The sequence below is a fragment of the Nyctereutes procyonoides genome, unplaced genomic scaffold (assembly GCF_905146905.1).
Source record: "Nyctereutes procyonoides isolate TBG_1078 unplaced genomic scaffold, NYPRO_anot_genome, whole genome shotgun sequence".
Taxonomy (NCBI): Eukaryota; Metazoa; Chordata; class Mammalia; order Carnivora; family Canidae; genus Nyctereutes; species Nyctereutes procyonoides.
In genome coordinates this window covers 15,192,720-15,213,417 of record NW_026575144.1, presented here as the reverse complement: position 1 = coordinate 15,213,417, position 20,698 = coordinate 15,192,720, and the positions used below count along the sequence as shown (strand labels likewise).

The window sequence follows — 20,698 nt, the reverse complement described above, 5'->3', positions numbered from 1 at the left end:
TAATTTCTCAGTGGAAGTTTTAGATATACTTCTGAGGAAAAAATGGACACAACACAGATATCCAACAGTATAGGCAAGGTTAAACTAATTAATTTATATTTAGACAGAATATTATTATCCATTATAAATAATGTTTACAAAGAGCATACCATGACATGAAAAACTGCTTATAACATTTTATCAATAAAATATACAAAATTAAAAATATCACCTACTTATTTATAATTCTGTGAAATACACACAGAAACAAAATGATAATTATTTGTGAAGGCAGTAGATTGAAGGGGATCATTATTTTTTAAATACCACATTTACATTTATTATGTACATAATGTATATAGAAAAAATAGAAAATACAGATAAGCAAAAAAAATTAAAATTACTTAGAATTCTACCAATGAGTTTTTCACATTTTGTGATTGTCAAGACTGGTCCTTAAAAAATAATTTTATCAATAAAGCTTGCTTCTGACTGTCTGGCCTTTCAAATTAATGCATATACCATTTTAAAAACATGAAATATAACCTATATATCATCATTATCTTCTTAATTTCTGACATTGTTTAAATAGAACTGACTTGATTTGAAAGTTTTGTAACTCTTTGGGCATATTTGTGAACAACCTGGATCTTTGCTGAGCTGACTTATTACTAGAATTCCAGTGATCCAGATCTGTGACAGAGACAGAGCTGAAAATCTTCAGATCTGTAGTTTGGTTCCTTCTCTCTGTGAGGTGCAGATGTAAAGCAAACAAAAAGTCCTGAGTAAACCACAAGGCAGACAAATGAATGGACACACAGATGTCTGCCTGTTTTCAGAGTTTGTGCATCTCAAGTGTAGAAGTGGTTGTGGCATTTAGGATTTATACAGAATCTCCCCTTTGGGGAAAAGTATTCTTCCCTGAACTGGTTTCATTTAACTTGGGATGCATGTAATCTATTCTTTCTAAATGATGCTAGAGTCATATGTGCAGTATTTGAAGAAGGGCATGAAAGTAATTAGAAAGTAATTTGAGATCCTGATCTAATGAAGAATGCCAGCCAGATAATTGATGAATTATATTAGTGTTTAGTAAATACCACAGGCAGCAATGACATATTTAAATAGTATATGTACCTATTTATAAATGTTTCTGTGTGTAAATCTTGTGTATTTTTTTTCTTTCACAGGGTAATAAGAGATTTGTTTTTAAGTTGTAATGGAGTAAATCAAATAATTGAATTAAATTACTTAGATGGTATTCGAAGTCATTCCTTAAAAGCATTTGAAACTCTGATAATCAGCCTAGGGGAACAACAAAAAGATTCTTCAGTTCCAGGTATTGATGGGATAGACTTCGAACAGAAGGAATTGTCATCTTTAAATGTAGGTACTTCTTTTCGTAACCAGCAAGCTTACTCAGATTCTCCTCAGAGTCTTAGCAAATTTTATGCCAGCCTCAAAGAAGCCTATCCAAAGAAACGGAAGTCTGTTAACCAGGATGTTCATATCAACATGATAAACCTGTTCCTCTGTGTGGCATTCTTATGTGTAAGTAAAGAAGCAGAATCTGATAGAGAGTCAGCCAATGATTCAGAAGATACTTCTGGCTATGACAGTACAGCGAGTGAACCTTTGCATCATATGCCACCATGTTTATCTCCTGAGAGCCTTGTCTTGCCTTCTCCCAAACATATGCACCACGCAGCAGACATATGGTCCATGTGTCGTTGGATCTACATGTTGAGTCCAGTTTTCCAGAAACAGTTTTATAGGCTTGGTGGTTTCCAAGCATGCCACAAATTAATATTTATGATCATCCAGAAAGTGTTCAGAAGTCATGAAGAGGAGCAAGGAAAAAGGGAAGGAGACCTAAATGTACATGAAAACCAAGATATAAAGAGAACTTCTCAACCTGAGATCACCATGAAGGATGATTTATTATCTTTGACTATAAAGAGAGACCCCACACCATCAGAACTGGGTAGTTTAAACAAGAGTCCTGACAGTTTAGGTAAATTAGAGTCACAGCATATTTCGTCCATAAATGTGGGACATATTTCAGCTACTGAAGCTGCTCCTGAGGAAACAAAGGTATTTACGAGTCAAGAGAATGAGACCTCACTTCAGAGCATACGACTTTTGGAAGCCCTTCTGGCCATTTGTCTTCACAGCACCAGAGCTAGTCAGCAAAAGATGGAATTAGAGTTACCTAATCAGGTAATAACTTGTCCTTTGTTCAGCTGTTGTGCCATATATATGTTTACTTATTTCAAAGTTCTAACATAGTACTATTGTTTTGTTTTTCCAAAGATTCTAAGTTTTGAGAAGCTCCTGTATGCTTAGCACAGTACCAGGTACTGTGGAGGACAGAGGAGTAGTACGCGACCCAGTTCATGCCCTCAAGAAGTGTACAGTTTAGTTTGAAATGCAAAATGCACACATGTCAAGGTTACCAACCCTGAAAGACATTCGATACACATCAAATGTCAGATGAGTAATAATGGACTTTGTGTTTCAAAGTTTAGACTACAGTCTCAGTGTGATACTGTTTGGTGTCCTGCTCAGGTCCCCTTTACCAAGCTGATGCACCCGTCTGCCACCTGCTACAAGGACTCACATCTACACTCATCTTCTGTAGTTGTGTGGGAAGGATGCTCGTAGCCAGTGATGCATGGAAGTAGCTCTGTGGAGTGGGGACAGTCTTTGTGGTGCCATTCAGGCTCCAGAGCTTCCCATGGAATTAGGCTGGAGCCAAGCATTTATTATCTGGATTCTCTCCCCACCCCACCCCCCACCCCCAATATATTCTGCTTTCCTAATGATCTTACAGATTTCTCCTGAGGGCATTTCCCAACTGAAAAGGAAATCCTCAGTTTCAGGCCCTGCTTCTAAGGAAACTTCAAATATGGCAGATCCCCTGTTAATACCTCATCCCTAACTGTTCTGTCAGCCAACAGACTCTCCCAACTGCCGTTCCATCTCCCTACTTCCTCCTATCTAAAAAATCTTGATGTTTTCACATGCTCACAGTTAAAAATCCAAACTCTTTTGGACAGCATACAGAGCCCTTCAGTGTCTTGTTCTCACTTCCTTACCTATCTTCATCCTCCTGCCATCCTTTTACCATGCTGCCATCAACCACTGAGCTGACTGGCAGCTTCTCAAGATGCCACTCTTTGTTATTACTTCCATATGGTTTTCCACCTCGTATACTCTCCCCGTCTGCCCCCATGCCTGCTGTCTACTACTTGTTCTTCATCATTCGTCTCATACAAACCCTTCCCTGGCACACGTTTGACAGGTCTCTCAGGCACCTTCTCTCCTTTTGTTTCTTGGAGAACTTTTATAGCTCCAGTGTGGTCATCATCATATCTATGTGTATCTGTTTCTTACGCTGGACTGAGGGAATTCCTTAAGGGAGAAGTCAGTTTCATATTCATCTTTATGGCATCATCACCTAATACAGGACATAGGCAAACAGCAAGAGTTTCCTTCAAAGACAGAAGGGAGGGAGTAAAGGGAGAGGGGGAAAGGGATTAGAATGTAAGTACTTCTTAGAGTCTTACAGAAGCTCTAAGAATAAGTCATTTGTAAAAGGTAGAGATGGTTAATCAAAACTCTGAAGTTTCAATCTTTTTTGTGTGTGATACAGTTACTTTATGGTACATTAAAATTCAGAATGAAATAAGATTAGTGAAGCATTTGATAAATAAAAATGTTATTATTAATTGTAATGGTAGGTATTTGTATAAGAGCTAGATATTTATAGTCCTTTTACTTCCATATCTACTACAAATAAATGGACTAGCTTTCCACTTATTACGTCAATATTAATTTTGTCACTTTAATTTTTTAAAAGTATGTTATTAATTTCCTTAATATCCTTTATTTTACCTTAGAACTTTACTGTGGAAAATATATTGTTTGAAATGAGGGACCATCTTTCCCAGTCAAAGGTGATTGAAACAGAATTAGCAAAGCCTTTATTTGATGCCCTGCTTCGAGTTGCACTGGGGGATCATTCAGCAGATTTTGAACACCATGATGCTATGACTGAGAAGGTACGGACAAGATCCCGTTATGTTGTTTGGATCTGACCAGTAGAGGCAGATGTGTGTGGGATGGGACTAGGGCACTAATGAATGTGGTTAGAATGCATGGAACAGGATTTGGTCAGGTGAGTTCTGTAGGTCATATCTCCATCATGTAAGATGGAGAGCAATGAGACATGCTTTTTTTCATCTAAGCTGACAGTTTACTGTGAATTACTCTCAGTGAGATAGAAATGTATTATTTGATTTGATAAGTCCTACATATAACTGATAGTTTATTAAATGATAATTCAGGGATGGTAATGACTCAGCTATCTTTTCTGATCCTATATTGGTATAGTTAGTATTTCCAGAACCTTCTATCCACTTTAATTTTAAATCACTCAACAGAAAAATGACTAGTATTTGCACAGAAATTAGCATAGTTTTTAAATTAACATTTTTTCTAAAAGGACTATTTTTTTCCTGAAACAGTGATGCATATTTAGTTCACTACCCTCTTCTTTCATGTTTCTTTTATCTTTAACTAATTGTCATCTGTCCTTTATGTAACTTCTCTTTTAATTTCCCTGTCTAGCCGTATGTATGACATTTTATAATCTCCTGCCACAATATTTATGTTGCTATTTGTCATAACTTTAAAAAACTTACTGAAATAGCAGCTGATGCCTTCATATTCCTGAATCCATTGTTTTACTGGAAAATGTTAAAATACCTACTTTATTCTACTTTTAATTAATGTTATTGCAGTAATACAGTACTCTGAGATTAAGTGAAAATGTTTTCTAAAATGAAGGTATTGGTAGCATTTTTATAAGAAAAAGATTTCATGCTGCAAGATATTGCACCAGAAGTTAATGCTAAAACTCTTGATTTTTGAAATGCTTGTAGACAATATGTTTCTGAAATCTTGAAATTAATCCCTTTGAGTAATTTTTTGTCTACTCTGGTTATCTAGCTACTGAAAATTTTTATTTATAAAAATCCTATGGAGAAGTCTTCTTCCATGAACAAATGTGTGAAAATAATATTTATTTCCTAGTATTAAATTGTAAGAAGTATAGTTCTACCTGATTGTAGTTTCTAGTCATTTCCTATTATATAACTAGACGGAAATTTTATAGACTTCTTTTTCGGTAAAACTGAAATGACCTATAGCTTCATCTGTTAGAGACCCCCATTTCTGAGATGTTAATAAAGTTGAGAGATTCTGGAAATTTTTGCTGCATGAATTTCATAATTTATAGTGCTTCATGTTGATTCCTGAGATTTGTTTTCTCAAAGAAAACACTGAAGCCTCCCTTAAAATGACAAACACTGAGTAATAAACATTCTAGTACTAAACATGAGCAGATATTAAAGCTTTTGCCTTCTAATTGCACTGATCCTATAGAGTCATCAATCTGAAGAAGAATTGTCACCTCAACCTGGTGATTTTTCAGAAGAAGCTGAGGATTCTCAGTGTTGCAGTCTCAAACTTATGCTAGAAGAAGAAGGTTATGAAGCAGACGGTGAGAGCAATCCTGAGGATAGTGAAACCCGAGATGATGGTAAAATATCACTGAAGTACTTGTGATTAGATTTGCAATTCAGATTATTAACTAGCAAAATAGTTACAATAATACCACTTTTGAATTTTGTATTGCCTTGCAATTTAAAAAGTGCATTGCTTCATTTTTATTTGATCTTAAGAATAGATCCTGGCATTTGTATATGCAACTTAAAACAGATATATTTTGTTATTGTCAACATTGACTGAATTCCTGAGAATGCAAGGGAAGAGAGAGTCCCTGCTTTCATTGATATTCTAGTAGAAAAAATAAACAATAGGTGTCAGAAGTGAACAACATAAAGAAAAAAAACAAGGTGATGTGATAGTGATTGGTTGGTCAGAGAAAGCCTCACTGAAGATGTTCGGTTTATATTGAGGCCTAAATTTTAAAAATCTATCTCGGCAGAGACTGACAGGAAGAACGTTTCAGACAGTTTGTTATAAAGATTAAATAATATAAAGAATACAGGCATCTTTTTGTGACATTCAAGGATTTGTTACATCCAGGGATGCTGCAGCACAGATTTCTTCATAGCTCACCACAACCCGACTTTTCCCTAGGATGGAACTACATTTTACATGATCCTTTCTCTCTGGGCTTAAAACTTGGGTAGAGCAAGCAGAACAAGTTGATTGAAGCCAAGAGCTCTCTGGGAGGGCTCCATCTTTTTAATGTTGGCTTTATACTGTCCCAGTACTGCTAGTCTTCACTGTTTCCAGGAGCTTGTCTTCCTCAGTCTAGTTTCTCTTTCCCACTGAATGAAGAAATAATCACAGATGTCCTGAAAAGGGCTTAATGGGCCCATAGAAAGTATTTGTTGGGCAGCCCCGGTGGCTTAGCGGTTTGGCACTGCCTTCAGCCCAGGGTGTGATCCTGGAGACCCGGGATTGAGTTCCGTGTTGGGCTCCCTGCATGGAGCTTGCTTCTGCCTCTGCCTGTGTCTCTGCCTGCCTCTCTCTCTCTCTCTCTCTCTCTCTCTCTCTCCCTCTTTCTCTGTGTCTCTAATAAATAAACAAAATCTTAAAAAAAAATTCGTTTGTGTATAATAGAGTGAAAAGAACAAAAGCACAGCTACAAATTGAAGAATCTGCATATGTGTGTGGGTATATATAAGCTACGTATATAGCTTACTTGATTTATTAAACTATTCTTGTTTGTTTCTAGTTTTATTAAGAAATAAATGACATATATCACTATATAAGGTTAAGTTATACAGCGTGATGGTTTGATTTACATATTTTGTGAAGTGATCATCACGATAGTATTAGTTAATATCCATCATCTTATATAGGTAAAGTAAAAAGAAAAGAAGAAAAAAATTTCTCCTTGTGATGAGAACTTTTAGGTTCTATGCTGCTGACAACTTATTTATGCATCACGCAGCAGTATTAACTATGTCTATTACATCCCTGGTGCTTATTTATCTTGTAACTAGAGGTTTGTGCCTTTTGACTACCTTCCTCCTTCTCTCCCCACCCCCACCTTCTGAACAAGTGCTTTTGAAAAAATATTAGTTCAATGGTGTTGATTTTATCGGTGTACTGATATTTTATAACGACTTGTTCCTTTTATAGGTTTGCTAACTAGATCTTAATTTAAAGAACTCTGATCTATGTAGACATTTATAAATTTCTTAACTACATGAACATTTTTTCAAAGAGCACAGTGGTCACTTTTAAGAGCACATCAGTCAAATTTTCCAAAATGTAATAGTCAGCAACTGTTTCTCGCTTATGAAGAAGACAAAAGATAGAGTTCATCCAACCAATAGCCAAACCTATTATTTTAAAAAGAACTGAGCAGGTAAATGAACTACCCTATGATTTAGGTATTTTGGGAGTCAGAAAGTTTGGGATAGTATTTTTTCCCACTTATGTCGGAGGAATGTGTTAAATCTGTATCACATGTCTATAAAAGTTACTATTGATGTTTGTAATTCTATTGAAGTTCAAAATTACTTTTAAGCTACTCATTTATCTTCAAAATATCCACAAGACTTGATATCTAAGACTTGATTACTTACTGTAATCAAAAGTTACCTTGTAGGAAAAGGCTGTGTGAGAATCTTCTTTTTATAAAGAGTGCTTTGCCACAAGATCTCCCTAAATGTTAAGTGAGATTTGAAATATTTATTCAGTGGTGAGGGAATAAATATCATCTTTTGTTTTCTTCTTTCAGGTGTAGACATAAAGCCTGAAGCAGAAAGTTTCAGTGCATCAAGCAGTCCAAAGGACTGGCTTGAAAACCTTACTGACGGGGAAATAATATATCCTGAGATTTGTATGCTAGAATTAAGCTTACTTTCTACTGGTAAAGCCAGGCTTGATGTGCTTGTCCACGTATTTGAGAGTTTTTTGAAAATCATCAGACAGAAGGAAAAGAATATTTCTCTACTCATGCAACAGGTAAAAGATGCATTTAGTTAAATGTGTTCAATATTTATCATACACATGCCCCAATCACTCATCTCCATATTTAGAACCCAACTTGTCTAAAAATTATTTGAGATGATTGCTTATCTTTTATAAGACCTTAGGTATGCTTTTACCTACAAGTGGATTCTAAAAATTCTGTAGTTCTCTAAAGCCGCATTAAAAAAATGAATGTCTTTAATCCTCATTTATTTATGAGAAATTACATTTAATATATAGTTACTGTTTTTTAAAAACCAGAAAACAAAAACAGTATGAAAAAAGTAAAAGTATAAGCCACCTAAAATAGAAAGAAAATGAAAAGTGCATAATTGTGTGCATAGCATTCTTCCCTTTTATTTGAAAATATTTCTATATGTATATATAGTAGAGTATCAGATCAGTTATTATGACAGTACAGTTGCTTCATGCTTTCATGAGGTAAGAAATTTAATTTCTTATGTTTTGTTTTTTAATCTTCAGGGAACTGTGAAAAATCTTTTAGGAGGGTTCTTGAGTATTTTAACACAGGCTGATTCTGATTTTCAAGGTGCGTTGAAACTGTTAGTTTTACACAATAGCTTTGAAATTATTTTGTTGTTATGTGAAATGAAGAGTTAATAATAATGACTTCAACTGGCATAGTGTCCTGTGGTTTCAAAAGTAGCTTTATATGCATCATCTCTTTTGTTCTTCAGAACCACCCAGATAATAGAATATCTTGATTTTATAGAGGAGAAAGTCACGATTCCAAGGGATCAAGTGAGTTGTTCAGTGTCATGTACGTAGAAGTGGCCTTGCAAGGACTGTTCTCTGGTCCAAACACTGTGTTGCTGCTTTATCAGACATTGAGTGCCACTCTCTACTCTGTCCTTTCACAGACATTTGAAGAATTCATAATGAATATATAATATGGCTATAGGTAATAGAAACCTACTAGATTTTAGTTGGAGAAGTCTAACATACATGAAACATTAATTCAGATTTGTCAGATGTTTCCTCATGATTAAATTCAAGTGATTCATTTTTGGAAAGCAGACCTCATAAGTGACGTTCCTTTCACAGCGCATTGTTTTGTGGTTTGTAATGTCTGTATTTTATTACTGTGATGTTGACTTTGATCACTTGGTTAAGGTGGTGTCTTGCTGGGTTTCTGCCTTGTAAAGTTACTCTGGTTTTAGTCATTGAATTTAAGAGGTTCCACATATATTCTAGATAAAAGCCTCTTATCAGATGTGTATGATTTGAAATATTTTCTCCCAATCTTTGGCTTATCCTTTCACTTTCTTGATGATGTATAACTGAAGCACAAATTTTTTATTTTGATGAAGTCCAGTGTATCTGTTTTGCTCTTGTCCCAATACTTTTGGTATCTAGGAAGGTCTAACTTCCTGTCACAGATAAAAAGTAAGTTTCTCCTCTCCGCATTTGCTGCTGTCTTCTTTTATACATCCTAATTGTAATCTTAGGCCTTCTCGGATTGATCTTGCATGTGTCTTAGCTTTTCTGTCCCATTACCTACTTCTGTCTTTTTGTGTCATGTTTTGGGAGATTTCTCCCATTCTATTCTAACCTTTTGTTCAATTTTTAATTTTGGCAGTTATCTTTTAATATATAAGAGCTTCTTGTTTTTTTGGTTATTCCGTATTCATATAAAGATATAATATCTTCTTAAATTTATCTATCTAGTAACTAACATTATTTAGAAAGATCTCTTCCCTACTCTAAGTTATTTATTTTCTCTCTCAGGTCAATTTATCAATTTGTTTGTCTTTTATATCTTGGTTTTTCTTATTTATGTTGCTGATTCTCAAATATTTTGTGAACCTATTTTGCCCATTTCTGTTTAAGAAAGCTGTTGGAGGGACACCTGTGTGGCTTAGTGGTTGAGCATCTGTCTTGGGCTCAGGTCGTGATCCTGGGGTCCTGAGATTGAGTCCTGCATCAGGCTCCCTGTGGAGAGCCTGCTTCTTTCTCTGCCTGTGTCCCTGTCTCTCTCTGTGTATCTCTCATGAATAAATAAATAAAATCTTAAGAGAGAGAGAGAGAGAGAGAGAGAGAGAGAGAGAGGAAATCTGTTGGAGCCAATGCTGTAAATTTGCTTTTCTATTTGGCATCTTCCCTGAATGGGCAATCTGTTGAAGAGCTCTGTGTGGATGTACCAGTGGATGATAGAGGCTCCCCAAATACTATAATAAAGAGAGATTTTTGTTGGGGGGCCATTAGGGCTACTGTTACCTTATATGGCATCTTGCGTACATTAGAAAAATATATCCTCCACACATAGGGCTTGTCTTAGTGTATAGTGTTTCTGTTCAAGAGAAAGTCATCCCTTCATCTGGGCAACGTAGCCCAATGCCAGGATGCATGGTTTGGTCAGTAGAATTCAGATTTTATTTTAGCCCATATTTTTCCCCTTGGTTAAGCAACTTGGCCTGTCTGCAGACTGTACCTGTGTACCTGGTACCCCTGTTCCTGATGTCTTACTCTCCATCTCAGCTTTTGCCTGGGAATTCAGTGGGTTTCTTTAAAGAGTTATCAGGTTGGGGCATAAAAGTAAAAGCTGACCTCTCTGTGCTCTTAATTCAGAATCAAGGAGAGATATAGGTGTTTCCAGACAGACCTTGTATTATTAACTCCTGCATCTGTAGCCCCATCCTTACTCCCTCTCCAGAATGTAGACAGACAGATGGGCTCTCTACTTCTCTGAGCCACTTTGTAATTCAAAGAGATTCTAAGCTACAGCTTTCTCTTTTATCTATCTACCCTTCCAGCTTCAAGAAATATTTTTAAACCTGATGTGCCCCCAGTGCCCACTGACTCCACCACTTTTTTTTTTACTTTTATGAGTTTCTTTCTTTTTGTAATTCTGTACTTTTAGTTCAGTGGGTTTTCAGTAGTAGACAAAGGCAAATATATGTAAATATATATTTATATATATTATTATATATTAATATATTAATTATAATTGATATAATATAATTATATATTAATATATATTAATATATTATATATATTATATATATATATATCTTCATTCCCTGATTTTGAACTGGAACCTTCTAGTTTTGAACTGAAAAAAAAAATAAGTCTAAGCACATACACACACTTTGATCATATTACTTTCTTCCCCCACCCACCCCCCGTGATTATCTAACACTTTATTTTATAATTTTTTTTTATCAGAATCCTAGTTCGGTTCATATATTACAGTTAGCAGATATGTCTCAAGTCTTTTAATCTGTAGATGTCTACTCCCCTCCCGCCCCACAACAACACCCTCTTGCAGTTTTTGTTGTTGAAGAAGCCAGGTCATCTCGTATGAGGCATGTCCTGCAATTTTGGTGATTATGTCCCTGGGAGGTTGTTTAACATGATCTTCTCTGTCTTTTATTTCCTTTAATTGGTGGTAAGATCTAGAAACCTAATCAGATTTGAGTTCCATTGTTTGACCAGAATATTTTATGGGCAGGAGTCTGTGCCTCTATCAGAGGCACGTAATGTCTGACTATCTCTTTTTGGGGTACCCTAGGAGCCGTGGATAGTCATAGCCTAGGGACTTAGAAAACAGTAACACACTATCATTTCATCTTCTTGGATAAGCTGGATACTTAAAGAAAACTGGTTCTCATCAACTCTGGTTACTCTAAGATATAATTTGTAAAGGAAAGGCAGGAGAATACTTAATTATTTTCCTTTATTTAGTAGTTTTCATAGTTCTTACTCTAAAACCTTTCATGGATTCATGTTAGTTACAGGGTAAAGTCCATGCTGTTCTACAGTCTGGTTGCAAGTTTCTTTCCAGATACACCTATTACACTACTGCATCAGCTCGCTGCTTCTACAAAACATGGTACTGAGACATCGCTTCTCTTCCCAGCTTGCACATCAGGATTATTTCTGTCATGTCTAAAATGGAGATAATATTTCATTTGTAGGACTTTTTTTTGGTGAGGATTAGCTGAGATAATGCATGTAAATATACTTTGAACACTATAACGTGTGCTACAACTATTAGTTATTTTATTCTAAAAAGTTCTAAACTCCATGATGGCATGAGGAAAGTGTTCAAAATAATTGTTCATGATATAGTATTTTCATATCTTTAATATTTACACTTTTATTTATGTCATCTAATTTAGAAATTAAAAGTTATAACTTAAACAATTTCAAGATAAGAAGGTTATAGAATATTTTATGGTACCTAAATAAGTGTCAACTTATTTAACAAATACTGTATTAATTTATGCTTCTTTAAAGAATACCTCTCCTGTGAATTAACTATCTTTAAGAAAAGTAGGTTTTTTTTTTGTCAATGGGTTTGTTTGCACTTAATCATATTGCTATTTTTTCAGCACATTTTTGGATTATTAAATTGCTTATAATCCATTGAAGATGTGATAATAGTATTTAATCTCTTTCAGTGAAATTGTGTGTTTGGAACCTTTAATTATGTATTGGCTCTAATTTTTTTCCCCCATCTTTCTTTAATTTAGCATGCCAGAGGGTATTGGTGGATCTTTTGGTATCTTTGATGAGCTCAAGAACATGTTCAGAAGAGCTAACCCTTCTTTTGAGAATATTTCTGGAGAAATCTCCTTGTACAGTAAATATACTATAATTTAAAATGTTTTCACTGATACCTAATAGAATATTTTTAAAAAATGATTTGGAAGTCACTAAGATCTCTCTTGTAATATGGAAGTTATTATGCAGTCAATTCCATGTTGTTATGTGTAAAGTTCTCAATCATTTTATTATTTGCACGTACCTAACTGTTTCACTTCTGTTTTGGCTAACCAGATATCATTGGGTTTATAGTCCCATTGCCTCATCCCACCCCTAGTTGTTGTGCTTAAGAAATGCTAAATAATTTTAATTTCTAAAGAACTTAATTATGAGTAGTTTACACCATTTGAAGGATTATCCTTTTTTAAGAAAATTACTATCTACCCTTCAAGTATTTTCTGTCACTTCTTTCCATTGATGTAGCTTAGTGACTTTTCGACTCTTTGCTGAGAAACTCATTTTTATAACCAAATCTTGACTAGAAGCATAAGCAAATAAAACAGAAAAGCTTAGAGCTACTTTCTTTGAAGCAAGGCCGAATGTTCCTGAGCCCTGCCCATATCACCACCTTATTCCAGCTCTGTGGAACACGAGGTTAAAAATCACTAAAGTAGACACTTGATAACTGACTGTATATATTGAATGTTTCTTTTACTTTTCTTGAGTGCAGTTCTCATTATCATCATCAACATTAGCTGTTATTTTATGCATAGGGCATACACTGTGTAGGGCATTGGACTAGGTTTCTCCTTTCTACTTTACTTGTCTCTTAGGTATTACTTTTCTCTTTAATTAAATGCTCATTTCCTCTCTTATCTTTTCTACAGTTCTGCATTTCAGTTTAACCCAAAATTTTTAATTCATGAATAAAACCTAAAAACTCTTATTTCGGTTTTCCAAAAACAGATGAAAGAAAATTTATTTGATTAGGGAAGAGTCATGTAGAATAAGTTGGAAAGTAGTTAAGCCACTCAATGTTATGAAGCCAGTCATGCTATAAATATCATTTGAAATCTGGAGAATTTTTAAGGTCTCTGGTTCTATCCCTCACTTAAAAATAATTGAGAGAAGTAACTATAGCCTACTTGAAAATAAACCTCTTTCTTTAGTAGAAATGATACCAGGTATAATTATTGTATTTAATTTCTAATACTTAAAACCAACTCATAACTTTTAGGCTTGTACCAAAAAAAAAAAAAAACCCACCTAAATCTAAAATTAACCACAAGAGATTATATATTTTAAGAATAAAATCTCCATTTCATATCTTATGAGCATTTTAATGCTATGTTGGATATGAAAGTATATAACTAGGAATTCTGATATGTTTGTGGGTGAGCTTGTACCTTCGTTTATAACCTGAATTCCAAAATTATTATGTACTTTGTACATGTTACATACATGATCGTCACATTTTATTTGTTTTTCGTTTTCTCTAGGAAGTTCTTCTTGTGGGTATTCTGAAAATTATTGAAAGTGACATTATAATGAGCCCTTCACAGTACCTAACCTTTCCCTTACTGCATACTCCAAATTTAAGCAATGGTGTCTCATCACAGAAGTGTCCTGGGATTCTAAACAGTAAGGCCCTGGGATTATTAAGAAGAGCGCGGAGTTCTCGGAGCAGGAAGGAGGCGGACAGTGAGAGTCTCCCGCAGCAGCTGCTTTCCTCCTGGCACATTGCTCCGATCCACTTGCCTTTGTTGGGACAGAACTGCTGGCCTCACCTGTCAGAAGGCTTCAGTGTCTCCCTGTGGTTTAACATGGAGTGCATCCAGGAAGCTGAGAGCATCATGGAGAAAGGAAAGAAGATCAAGAAAAGGAATAAATCCTTAGTTTTACGGGACAGTAGTTTGGACAGAACAGGTATGACGTTCCTGTTATCTATTACCTCTTATGCTTTTTTCAGACACCATTTTGGGTTGAGCTGTAAGAATACAGTGACATTCTCATGTGCTTTGAGCATGTTCTTCTCCCTAAGTGCCTTAGTGATGGCAGGCCCTGACTTACCAAAGCCTGGGTTGTCAGATAGCTTTGAAAACTTCATTTTCTTTTGTATTTTTTGCTTTGGGGTGAGGGGTGAGGGTTCTATGGTGGCAGGACCACCACATATACAACTTCCTGGGGGTCACCAGCCCCATTTCCTGACTTTTTCCTGTTCCTGTTACTGGATTAGGGTGATTCCTGATGTTAGAGAAGGAGAAGATGCAATCCTAAGGCCACTTTTCCATCTTCCTGTTCCCTACACCCCAGCCCCCGTGAGCCCCACTTCATCTCCTTTCTCTCTTGTAGCTCACCTCTCCTCCTCGTGCCTCATCCTACCTCAGTGCCCCCTCCTGGTTCCTGTCACAGCATGTCTGGATGTGTCAGCCTTTCTTCAGAATTAGAATCCTTCCCATTCCAGTGCCTTCTATGATCACTTTTATGCTTCCATTAAGCTGTGCCTCATTCCTCATATGATGAGGGCAGGAAGAACCTGTTTGCTAAAAAGCAGGTTATCATGGTGAGAAGTAATACAGGGCTAATTAATAGAGGCCATGGGGTGAATGAAATGACTAGAGGAGACAGACGGTTAGGGGTTTTTGGTTATTGGGAGGTCCTGGCTTCAGGAGCTCTTAATTGCACAGAGCTTACATGCCCCACTGGCACCCTGCTACAGAGCACTATGCCTTCAGGGCAGGTTCTCCACCACTGACTCACACAGATAGAAAGGAAAGACCTTAATGACACTCTCAAGACCAAAGAGTAGGAAATGTCACCTGATATCCACAGGTAGAGCTCTGGATCCACTCCTCCAGACGCATTTCCATGTTCTCAGCATAGCATATTAGGTACTTTTGTGGGTTAGCCTAGAAAGTCAAACTTTTTTTGAAATGAGGTAGTTATAGCATTTTCTTTTATGAATTGAATTTTGCCATCTAAGAATTGATAGCCCCAAAGCAACACATATGTGATCCTGTTGATGATGCTGTCTCATGTGCATTGAGTGCTCTCTCTATGGGCATCACTTTGCTCTACTCTTTCTACATATGTTTTTAACCCTCACAACTACTCAGTAAGGTAAGTGCTCATACTGTCCATATTTGTAGATGAAACTATACAGCATGACCAACTTATATAGCTGGTAAGTGATGGAAAGGGATTTAAATTCACCTATATTTAATTCCAGAGCTCAAATGCCACCACTACACTATAAACAGTACAGACTGCTTTCTTGTATTTAAGTGGGGGTGATCACAATGTAAACAGGCTCTAATAAAATGAAATAAGTATACATAGTAACCTGAGAAAAGTCAGTATTGGGAAGTTTTTAAAATTTTTATTATAAAAATATGTTAGAAAACATGTATTTTAGAAAGAGGACCCTACATAAATATTTAAAAAGAACATTTAAAAAATAGTATATATCCCAAAATTATGAAGGGAACGATGAAGAAAATATTATAGTGATAATGCATCCTTTGCCACTAAACCAACTTTGTGACATTAAGCAAGTTCTTGAACCTCTCAGCACCTCAATTCTATCACCCTCTAAATGGAGACAATAAAATTTACCTCATAAGATTGTTATGCACATTAAATTAAGAAATATTTGTCGTATTCCTACCTAATAGCACCTGCGTACACATGCTTTTTGTTCTAGTCTTTTATTTGTGCAAAGTCAGTTTTGACATAGAAACATTAGTGTCATATCAGCCATGAATTCTCTATACATATCATTATCTTTTGCAACAGTTCCCCAAATAATGAATTTAACTCTTCCTTTTAAAGACTACAGTTGTTTAGGAGGTGTATTCTGAAAAATTGATAGGGTTTATAACTGTTGAAAAATGGCAACAAATATATATGCTGCCTAATAACTGATCGTGTTCGTCTTCTCAGAAAGTCTGAGCCCTCAGATGTGCATTTTGGTGCATCTTCATTAACATAGCTTTACGTAAAGTCACGCAGCATAGTAGCAGGAAGTGTGGGTGGCTTGAGGATTCAGTTCACTATACATACTTAGATGGTGCTAGAATTAGCTGGATAAGAAACCAAGTCAGGATGAATAACCAGACAGTCCAAAGCATATAGCATTTCCTTAGCACACCTTAGAGAAACATTTTAGAGTTTTAGACTCACTTAGCAATTATATTCAAAGATGACTCATCACGGAGCCTACACAGGAATATATTTAAACACCACAATTTTTCTAAAATAAATTTTTAAAAATCATGCTATTGTAATAATTATAAGGATGATTGGAGTAGTGCATGTGACAATGTGTGCTCCCTGGGCTGGGGTCCATAATGTCAGAGTGACCCAATCCAATCAATAAAAGAATTGTGGCACAGATTGTAATAGGTCACTGCAGTGACATCACAGCAGTCTGTTCATTCCCCCAATTAGCCCTCAGTTATCATGTATTTTGAAACTTTAATAAAACTTCTAATGCATTCAATTACTGTTTTCACTCCTGGGGCTTTTTTGGAGTTAACATCAGAACTTTGGGAATATTGTTTGAAACAGGTCAGGTTCTGACATCCAGGTAAATAATTTACTACAAATGAACAACCACACTTTGTGTTCTTTTAAATTCACTTTTCTACTTGGTTTTTATCAACTGCTTTACTGATTATTCTAACATCTTTTTACCATAGAAAACAACAGACCAGAATGTGCAGAGTACACAAATCCTGGTGAAAGGCTCATAGAAGAAGGATGTATTCACATGATTTCATTGGGATCCAAAGCGCTGATGATCCAAGTGTGGGCTGATCCCCACAATGGCACTTTTATCTTTCGGTATTGATTATCCTCAACTGCCCATGAATAGATCATGTATTTAAATAATCTATGTGAAACATTAATGTGAAATCTGCTAATAAAGATCACTACAGCAAATCATAAAAATAGTATTTAAAAAGAAGATACAGGGGATCCCTGGGTGGCTCATCAGTTCGGCTCCTGACTTTGGCCCAGGGCGTGGTCCTGGAGACCCGAGATTGAGTCCCGCGTCGGGCTCCCAGCATGGAGCCTGCTTGTCCCTCTGCCTGTGTCTCTGCCTCTCTCTCTTTCTCTATGTCTATCATAAATAAATAAATAAATAAATAAATAAATAAATAAATAAATTCCAAAAATCTGTAACTGAACTCTAAAGTAGATTGTTAATTCTCAGATTTTAGACCAAATACTTGCTGAGGTATTATCTATGGAAGTATTCTGTTAGATTGCAATTACCTTAAGATGTTATTATCAGACAGCTGTTTTCCCTGCAGATTATGTATTTAATAGGCATTATCTGATCAACTTCAGTTCTTACAATCTTGTCTTTTTTTCCTACCTCCTTTGTTAACTAGTGTAGATACAAATCTTTTACTTGTATTGAGTATGAATAGTATGATACTATTTTTATAAAACTTTAAACCAAAATATGTTATTTAGGTGATACATGCTTTTTGTTGTAAATGTTACTTGGTACTTTATATACATCCTATCTTAATTCTCTCAGTAGTCCTTCCAAGTGGGATAGACCTCTAGTACATCCTGGCATTTAGACATTTATGTACAACATGTATTAATTTTTGTATGAACCAATTATTACATTTTAATGTCTAAAAGAGCAATGACTGTAGAAATAGTAACAATCAAGGGTTTTTTTGCAAATTGAATTTTGAAAATTAATGCCTAAATTATTAGCACCAGCAAATGAGCATCATCTCATAAATTGAGGTAAATACTATAAGAAAATAACTAAGCATATTTTATGGTATAAAACAAAGACCTACTGACTTTTCAGGTTAGTTTAAAAGAACTGCTTTTTAATTTCATTTAAATATCTAGAATTATTGTTGTTATACATTTATTAAATGCTGAGATCAGAAATTTCATATTTTCAGCCTATACTTTTTCTCTTTTTTTATAGTATGTGCATGGATTCAAATGATGATATGAAAGCTGTTTTACTGGCACAGGTTGAATCACAGGAGAATATTTTCGTCCCAAGCAAATGGCAGCATTTAGTCTTTACCTACTTACAGCAGTCCCAAGGGAAGAAGAATAACCATGGGAAAATCTCCATATGGATTTCTGGGCAGAGGTTTGAAACATTTTTAGTAAACACTAACTTCAGTTACATTTTTAAGTTTAGTCTGTCATAGCTTCTGAAATATGTTACAGAAAACTATAGATAAAATGTCCTTTATGTTAATGCAAGAATCTGTGTCAGAGTTGGATATTTTTTCCTATTTATCACTTTAACACAAAATTAATTTCTCATACTAGTAACTATTGAAAATTAACATTTGGGTTTGAGGGAACATGCAGAAATCTGGACATTTAGACATTTATGTAGAATATATGTTAGATCAAGGAACAGAACCTATAATTTGGTCCTTCATGTCTATGCATTTATAAGATGAATCCACAAGAAATTATTTCAATTAATTGACTAAATGGGCTAATACCTAATTTTTTTAAGGCTAATACCTAAATTAAGTCAGATTTCAAAAGAAGTTAGAATGACTAGAGAAAAATATAACCCAGTGTGTCAGGTGATAGATTGAGATAGGGTCCTAGAAATGTACCAGGTGATAGATTCAGGTATAACACTGTGTGATGTTTACCAACCAGGAGAATTGTGGGTCAAGTTAATAAGAAATATTTTCTGGAATATCTTAATGTAAAATTTAACCCCAAGAGGGCTATCTTGGATTTGTAAGAGTTGGGAAGTATTTTATGAATGAAATAACATGAAAGCGGATACAGAATTGGAAACTGGTATAGCATGGAATGGGATCAAGCTGGCTCGAAGAGAGAGATCCTAAGTTGAATGAGAAAGAAAAACGAATGGATATGGTAAAGCTACCTGATAGGCAAGTTTTGAATTTCAAGATGAGACATCTAGAATGTAAGGAATGGACTATAAAATATTGCATACCTGTTATGTTAAAGATCTTTTGCTAGGTGCATTATAAACATTACTTCCTAATTCTCTCAAATATCCCTTGAATTAGATTAGACCACAGAAACAATATGTGCCTTAGCATAGATGAACCTATTTTTAGTCATTCATTTGTTCATCCATTAAATCTATATTGAGGAATTACTGTGTACCCACCATGTGCCATAGTGGGCCTGAGGGAAATGGTAAACAAGACTCAAGACTCAAGTTCCATGCCTTTTTGGAACTCACAGTCTAATGGGGAAGCAGCAACAAGCAAACAGTTAAATGAATATATACAAATTATGACAGATATTGTGGAGATAAAACAGATCCCTAGACAGAAAATAACTGGTTTTCTACTTAAGAGGTGGATCAGGAAAGGCCTCTTTGGGCAAGGATTATTTATGAGACCTCAAGGGGAGATGGAGCATGCTCTGAACAGAGGGGAGGAAAGGCTTGTGAAAACGAGGGAAGGCTGTGTGCTGGGTCATTGCTGAAAGGGAGGCTATCAAGTTAATGGCTTCCAGCTGTCCAGCCTCAATGCTAGAGGAAGGCAGAGGAGATGAGGTCTGTGAATGACCTGGAGTAGTCAGTCCCTGGTATCTGCCACAGGAAAGAACAGGCTTTGGGGAAAAAATCAAGACTTCAGTTTTTGTGAATTCATTTTTAAAATACATGGAAATATGCCATTGAAGCTTCTATATTCCAAATAAAATATTTTCTGAGACAGCCAATTAGTAAATTTTTTTCAGAACCTTGAGTGAGATCCGTTGGAGTTGGGGATAGGGCTGGAATAGTGAACCTCTTTCTCTTGGACTCTTTTCGCATTTCTTGAGCTCTCAACATGTGCCCGACACTGTATTCAACACCTTACACAGATTACCTCATTTGGTCCGCCTGATAACACTAGGAAGTAGGCATATTGTTTTCTCTATTTTACATATGAGAAAGTTGAGACCCAAAGTGGGGTAAAGTCATGTCACAAGAATGGAATACACTGGAAACTTGAACCCAGATACAACCCATGTTTTAGAACCTGAAGATTTATTGCCCCACAGCTTTTTTTTTCTGAATCAGACCACCTGACAGCTATAGGAGTCATAAACTATTAGACTTGTTCAGAGTGAGAGTTTAGATTGTTCATTGTAGACAGTTAGTGAGCATAGCCACTGAATTCACGTATTTCTACATTACTTTGAAGGAATT

At 35.6% G+C, this 20,698-nt stretch overlaps 1 protein-coding gene across 5 annotated transcripts in view; it reads left to right on the top strand.

Moving 5' to 3' along the window:
* Window positions 1-20,698, top strand: part of LYST (lysosomal trafficking regulator) — a 175,718-nt gene that overhangs the window by 44,527 nt on the left and 110,493 nt on the right. For 4 of the 5 annotated variants that reach the window (XM_055308713.1, XM_055308715.1, XM_055308714.1 and 1 more), the window contains exons 6-14: window positions 1,170-2,199; window positions 3,882-4,043; window positions 5,428-5,584; window positions 7,766-7,992; window positions 8,482-8,548; window positions 12,495-12,604; window positions 14,007-14,433; window positions 17,208-17,352; window positions 18,473-18,646. In XM_055308713.1, the coding sequence (XP_055164688.1) occupies window positions 1,170-2,199; window positions 3,882-4,043; window positions 5,428-5,584; window positions 7,766-7,992; window positions 8,482-8,548; window positions 12,495-12,604; window positions 14,007-14,433; window positions 17,208-17,352; window positions 18,473-18,646 (2,499 nt within the window). The remainder of the gene's footprint in view (window positions 1-1,169; window positions 2,200-3,881; window positions 4,044-5,427; window positions 5,585-7,765; window positions 7,993-8,481; window positions 8,549-12,494; window positions 12,605-14,006; window positions 14,434-17,207; window positions 17,353-18,472; window positions 18,647-20,698) is intronic. The other variant, XM_055308716.1, reaches the window with a different exon arrangement.